The 7,500-nt window shown below is 40.4% G+C and overlaps 1 protein-coding gene across 1 annotated transcript in view; it reads right to left on the minus strand.

Annotated features, from left to right (window-relative positions):
- The window catches only part of LOC135090700 (uncharacterized), a 16,223-nt gene extending 12,967 nt beyond the window's left edge, over positions 1-3,256 (minus strand). The window contains exons 1-3 of the mRNA XM_063987704.1: positions 3,048-3,256; positions 2,769-2,939; positions 1-165 (exon numbers count right to left, since the gene is read on the minus strand). The exon at positions 1-165 is cut by the window's left edge and continues 39 nt beyond it. Coding sequence (XP_063843774.1) covers positions 1-165; positions 2,769-2,939; positions 3,048-3,185 — 474 coding nt within the window. The 5' untranslated portion in view covers positions 3,186-3,256. The remainder of the gene's footprint in view (positions 166-2,768; positions 2,940-3,047) is intronic.
- Positions 3,257-7,500: the final 4,244 nt, after the last annotated feature.

The raw sequence follows: 7,500 nt of genomic DNA on the forward strand, positions 1-7,500 counted from the left end.
CACAATTTCCACATAGGTGATAGTCTCTCCAGTGCTTAGGAAACCTGGTCTGGGACTCTTGCGTGAGGCTAACAAGGTTTCTGATAGCCTCTCAACATGACCAGTAGTGAAGACAACAAACACTGAGTTGCCGCTGGGCAGTAATGTATGGATGGGTGTCTCAAACTGGAAATGTGGAAAACAATTAATGGCACCTAAGGAACTATCACTAACTTATTTTCTCTCTTCAATTTCTTTTTTTCTTTTTTTTTTCTCAAACAGAAATTGGGTACCCAAGACCAAGGGGATGTTAGTATCAGGTAATATTCACTTCCTTCATTTTAAAACCCTATTTTTTCACCATGTCTGTAAGTTGTTGGGCATTAGAAAAGAAATAAAGAAAAGAGAGTGGTTATTTTTCTGGTCGTGAAACTCAACCTACTTTGCCTTTGCCATGTGTTGACTGGGTGTGCATGGGCCTGCACCAGGCCAGCTGGACACATGGCCATGGATCACACCCAGTACACAGCACACAAACAGTCCAATCAAATCATGCTCCAAAACCAAGTATATAGATAATAAATAAATAGAGATGAAGTGCTGTAGGAGACTGCAAAAAAAAAAAAAAAAAAAAAAAAAAAGAAAAGAAAAAAAAAATATCAGGATATATATATACATGAACATTAAAAATACATAATATTGTAAAGAAAATCAAATCCCGCTCCAAAAACCAAGTATATGAATAGCATATAAAGAAACATGAAGTGTATGAAACTACAAATTTATCAAAAAAACTATTACGTTATATATGAACATTAAAAAATGCAGAATATTGTAAAAAAAATCCAGGTATTATTCCAGAATCACTATGTATTCACTTCTACTTTTGTGATGTACTTCACTGGCTAAAGCTCCTCATGCTGAGTATTTTGAGTCCCATACATACATGTGTGTGTGTGTGTGTGTGTGTGTGTGTGTGTGTAGTAATAATAATAATAATAATAATAATAATAATAATAATAATAATAATCATAATAATAATCATAATAATAATAATAATAAACGGTTTATTATTTAGGCAGTTAACAAACTGAAAATGTACATAGGGGGTGGGGAAATACTTAACATTAATCCTAAAGGTAAGTCTAATCAAGAAGGAACTATTGATTGATGGCTCACACCATGGTGGGAATCGCACTGAGTCTGTACCGGTCTGTGCGGTGTGTGTGTGTGTGTGTGTGTGTGTATGTGTGTGTGTGTGTGTGTGTGTGTGTGTGTGTGTGTGTGTGTGTGTGTGTGTGTGTGTGTGTGTGTGTGTGTGTGTATGATTCACCAACAGTTGTCTGCTGTTGCCAGCCGTTCCCCTATGGAAAGAGCTGAGCTCATAATGACCAATCTTTGGCTAGGACTGAGGCCTCTGACACACCACACACCAGGACAGTGAGGTCACAACCCCTCAGGTTACATGCTGTACCTTCTTGCTGCTAGGTGAAAAGGGACTACACATTAAGAGGCTCGCTCATTTGCCTTGCCGTGCCTGGGATTCAGACCCGGGCCTTTTTTGTTGTGAGCCGAGCATGCTAACCCACACTACACGGTGTGTGTGTGTGTGTGTGTGTGTGTGTGTGTGTGTGTGTGTGTGTGTGTGTGTGTGTGTGTGTGTGTGTGTGTGTGTGCGTGGGTGTCATAGCAATCAGCAATTTTTGAAAATTTATTGGCTTTCTTTTGGACATTATCATAAGAAACTGGTCAAAACTGGACAGTGAGACACCTCTCCTACTTTGATTAGGTTAGATTAGATTAGCTTTGGTTTGGTTAGGTCTGGTATGGTATGGATTGGTTAGGTTAGGATTTCCATATATACGAGTATGTGTTAGAAACTTTAAGTAACACCGCTAGCAATTTTTTAAAATTTATTGCCTCTTTATCATGAGTGCTGTAGTCAGCAACTGGTCTAAGCTGTGAATTGCACAATGTTGGTGAAGTTATTAATGGTATTTGCAGGGCAAAACAATTTTTCTGGTACGTTTTGATGCATTTTTACTAATTTGCAATCAATTTTTGTTGTAAATTACTCTGATCTTTATGGTGGGGAGATAAGAATGAGAAGAGTGATTTCCACCAGAAAATGATGGCAAATTATTTAAAAATGCATCAAAACTTGTCAGAAAAAGGTTTCGTTTGCCATATGGGGTTTGAAGGGAAACTGGAAATTTATCAAACTCCAAGCCAGATTATTCAAAATCTCATACATATTCCAGAAAAAAAGGGTTCTGAAATCAATGGAACATGGTTTACTGAAATTAACCAGCCCTTCAAAGGAATAAAACCCTAACAACCAACAAGAACTCGGCTATTATTATTATACAAGTGCACTCACCTCACAGCTAGAAAAAAAAAAAAAAAAAAAAAATTCTGTGAAGTACTTGGGTTACATATAACACAATGGTGTGTATCTTGATGGCTGCAGATTGTTTGTCCCCGAGAAATTAATTTTTATAAAATTTACTGTTAAGGTTGGTTAGGTTAAGTTTAATTAGTTTTTTTTTTTTTTATGAATTTCTGCTTGTTTACATTTGTGTGGGAGTGTATATAAAAAAAATAAAAACTTGATTTGCGGTGGAAAGGTTACTAGATTCATTCAAAGCACATCAAAATTTACCAGAAAAATGTTGTTTCCTCCGAAAATGTTAGACGGGTGCACTTCTATAAATTTACCAGAATACATTACTGTGGTGGTCATGAGGTGAATTCTGAAGCAGTGGGTAGTGAGCCCCATGCAAACTCACGCTGGATCGTTTGCTGCTGTCCAAATCTTCATGCTCCAGGCTCCACATGGCGAGGACAGAGCCACTCACTGCCGCCACCACCCTCTTCTCCTCCCGCTGGTACACGGCGGCACAGGTGAACGGGTGCCAGCTCTTCGTGGTCCAGTTCCTCACTTGTTGTCTGTCAGCAATCTGGAGGCAAGTTAACAATAAGATCAATTAAAAAATTAAATAACAACCTCGTGCCAGCGCAATACCCGCACTCATCAAGTTCCAGCTTCGTCTCCACACTGTACTTACGTTAAACCGCTTCACAAATGATCTGAAGGACACCAGTATGTGACCATCCTCATCTTCACACACTCCAAGAAGGTTCTTCGGGGAAAAACCCCCAAACAACACGCTCGTTTTGTGCAATGCCGCTTTTGTCGCCGCCATCAGGTCAATGTGATGTGCTAACTGAGCCCGCAGTCACCGAGCACCGTTGTAAAGGATTCCCAAACAAAACACGCGTGTGGCGTATTGGAGCAAGATCAAGACCAAGGAGCACGGTGATTGATTGATTGATACTTTTATTGTTGCATTAATAATGAAATGAAACAAAGGAGGAGGACGGATCTTGCCACCCACCTCCTGGACAGACTTAAGGGTAGAGTATCAAAAATACAAAAATATATACATTACAAGAATATAAGTAAATAAATAAATACAGATATTGCACACCTTATTGCATAAATATCCTACAGTCTGGGAGCAAACATAGGATATTCCTTGAGTATATCCCTGAGAGTGGCTGAGTCTAAGAAATGGTCAATGAAGGTATACAAGTCATGTTGACCTTGCAGCCTAAATTTAGCAATGAGAGGACATTCCGTGACATAATGACGCAGATGTGTGTCCCCTTGGTGCAGCACACAGCACACAACACACGCCAGGAGAAGCACTGACTTCCCAAAAGTATTTATAGCCTAATCTGAGCCCCTATCATGCGATGCAGTGTGTCTACCGTAGGTGTAAGCACAGCTCTGGGAGACACGTACATAGTGAAGACTACTGCCACTGCCCCTATGGCAACAAAGCTCCAACTGATCACTAATGTTACTATGTACAAAGTCCTTAATGGTACTTTTAACATAGCCCAGAGTGTACTCAGCGCCAGGATCCACTGTGTCGTCCTGAAGGGCACATTGAGCAAGGCGGCCTGCCTCTTCATTAAGCGGGATACCCACATGAGAGGGTATCCAGGTGAAGTGAACCGTGGCACCAGCACCTTCTAGGGTGTAGATGAGATCAAGACATTTATTAACTAGATCACAGTCTATGGGGGAGGTAGATTAGAGAGCATACAGTGCAGCCTGACTGTCAACAAAGAAGAATACATCCTTACGGAGAGGAGCCACAATATGGAGCGCCTCCAGAACAGCATACGAGTACAGTTCTGTCCTAATGGAGGACATGTGTGCAGGGAGCCGCCTGGAAACTTTAGTGTCAGTGTAGTGATTGGCAGAAATTACCACGGTGTCAAGGAAGGACAATATGTTTGTGGTGAATGAAATTGAGAAGAAAAAGAAGAATGGGGATAAATTGTACCTAGGTTTTCTGGATATAGAGAAAGCTTATGGTAGAGTGAACAGAGAAATGCAAGGTAGAGTCTTAGAAAAGATTGTATTGAGTGCAAAGATAGTTAACATAGTGCAAAGTATGTATGTGGACACAAGAGCTAGATACAGACTAGGAGACATAGAAATAGACTGGATGAAGAGTGAGAAAGGAGTTAGGCAAGGCTGTATATTGTCACCAACCCTTTTTAGCCTGTATACAGAGGAGCTAGCAGCCATAATGAGAAGAATGAATGTAAGAGTAAGTGTGGGGAATGATAAAATATGTGTGCTTTTTTATGCAGATGATGTAGTTGTTCTGAGTGAATCGGCAGATGAGCTTCAAAGTTTGTTGGATGTTGTGGATGGCTATGGAAAAGACTTTGGAGTAAGGTTTAGCATTGAGAAAAGCAAGATAATGATTGTGAATAAGTCAGAGGATGAAAGTAATGTGGTATGGAGACCTGGAGAGAATGAGTTCAAACAGGTGCAAGAATACAAGTACTTAAGGATGTGGATGAGTCCTAGTGGGTGTGGAAAGGCAAAGAATGAAAAGATAAGTATGGTAAACCAGTGGGTAGGTCGATTGGGAAGTGCGACAAGGATGAGAGCGAGTATGATGTGTTGAGAGAAGTGTGGAAGAGTGTGGCTGTGCCATGTATAATGTATGGTATGGATGTGATTGCATGGAATGAAAGTGTGTGTGTGTGTGTGTGTGTGTGTGTGTGTGTGTGTGTGTGTGTGTGTGTGTGTGTGCAGAGAGAGAGAGAGAGAGAGAGAGAGAGAGAGAGAGAGAGAGAGAGAGAGAGAGAGAGAGAGAGAGAGAGAGAGAGAGAGAGAGACCAAACCCCGCCCAAAAAAAAAAAGTAAATGTGTGTGTGTGTGTGTGTGTGTGTGTGTCGGCCATCTTGTAGGAGATAAAATTAATAGTACTGGTAGTAGTAGTAGTAGTAGTAGTAATAGTAGTAGTAGTAGTAGTAGTAGTAGTGGTAGTAGAAGTAGTAGTAGTAGCAGCAACGACAGCAGTAGTAGAAAATTAAGAAAATTTAAGGAAAAATAGTTCTGCTTCTTCTTTTCCTCCTCCTCCTCTTCCTCCTCTTCCGCAACACAGCAGTGTGGCGGTCCATGAGAAGGTGTGTCTGTCACATGAGCCGTGCAGCCATGTTACCATGAGGAGTACGAGTATTCAATAAAAGTTGGAAGATCTTAAATTAAGGACAGTATCAAAACGAGAGAGTATTATCAGCGCCATGACATTTTAACAGATAATGGTTGGCGGTGGACAGATGTGGTGGCAGTGAGGGAAGCAATGATAACTCCGACACGCACACCAAGTGACGTCAGCCGCGCACGTGATGTCCTGCACAAGGTTTACAGAGTACCTATAGAGGCTTTGGTCCTGCACACGTGATCGAATAGAGAGGGAGAATGAGTTTGTGGCCGCGGAGGTGCGATTTCGTGCCTTAACAGTTGCTGAGCGAGTGAAAACCTCACAGAAGTGCTCGCGCCCGCAGGTCATCCCTTTAGAGGAGTCACATAAATCTCTATTTATATGACTCTTAAGAATTCCTTTCTCTATGCTTAAGTAATATTTCAGTCTGCGAGTAATCAACGCCGACTCGTTTCGCGTTTGACGTGATTGTTCTGCACAGGATAACACAATTCCTGATCTAAAAGTAATTACTTCACCGTTTATTTTATTTTGCTTCACAGTAATCTAGCTTCTATAGAGGGGCCTCTGACCCCTTCCTCTCCCTAATAATTCTGACTTGTGTCTGAACTCACCTACACACTGCTGTGACCTTCACAAGATGAAACCTGACTCCCTGTTTTCTTCCCAGAATTAACTTAATATGAGTGTTAAAATCCAGATATAACATACAGTTTAGACTCTTCCTAGGCGCTCCCTTAATTTTCTGTAATCTTACCAGCGTCAGTCATGTGACGCTGGCGACCATGCAGAGCCACTCATTTCTTTCCCACGCCATTAATTAAGAGACCCTTCACTGTCCTCTCTTTTCGGTATTAGATAATAACCGCCATGGTTGTTCCTGAGTAAATACCCGGTGAAAGTCACAGTTCTTTTCCATAGGTTGGTTTGCTGCCTTTCATTCAGCATATTCTAAGCAGCCCAATCAGAAAGCACTCTCTTCAATCAGAGCTCCCCATAAGGCACCCGACGGACGCCTGGTAGTTGATGTCTCTGCCTCTTGTAATCTACTTTCCTAAAATCGAGCATATTTACAAGAAAGAAAGAACTGTGGCTAATGCTGGACAAAACTAACGGGAGTTTTATATATATATATATATATATATATATATATATATATATATATATATATATATATATATATATATATATATATATATATATATATACTCGTATATATATATATATTATATATATATATATATTTATATATATATATATATATATATATATATATATATATATATATATATATATATATATATATATATATATATATATAGAGAGAGAGAGAGAGAGAGAGAGAGAGAGAGAGAGAGAGAGAGAGAGAGAGAGAGAGAGAGAGAGAGAGAGAGAGAGAGAGAGAGAGAGTGCCAGGCAGTACAAGGATAGCTGAGAGTTTTCCAGCTGTTCAGCAGCGCAGTGCAAGGCTGGTCGCGCGTGTCAAGGAGTACCAGGGGCTGCTGAGAGCTTCCCACCTGTTCCAGTGCACAGGTACTGCATCATTGCTTATCCGTCCTCTCTTATCTGGGCAACACATTCGGACTGCTGTTCATAACTGTTATTAGTGGTATAAGGTTTATAACAAGGGGGATGTAAGCAAAATTCTTAGGATCAGCAACCAGGGTAGAACAAGAAATAACGGATTCAAGCTTGAAAAATTTAGGTTTAGGAAAGAGATAGGAAGAAATTGGTTTTCAAATAGAGTGGTAGATGAGTGGAACGGACTCAGTAATCATGTTGTTAGTGCTAAGACATTAGGGAGCTTTAAGAGAAGATTAGACGGGTTTATGGATGGGGATGATAGGTGGAAATAGGTAGGTATATTTCATACAGGGACTGCCACGTGTAAGCCTGGTCGCTTCTTGCAGCTTCCCTTATTATGTTCTTATGTTCTTATATTTTGTGGACTACATTAGCAAACATGCACTTTCTCCGTAACATG

The sequence above is a fragment of the Scylla paramamosain genome, chromosome 35 (genome assembly GCF_035594125.1).
Source record: "Scylla paramamosain isolate STU-SP2022 chromosome 35, ASM3559412v1, whole genome shotgun sequence".
NCBI lineage: Eukaryota > Metazoa > Arthropoda > Malacostraca > Decapoda > Portunidae > Scylla > Scylla paramamosain.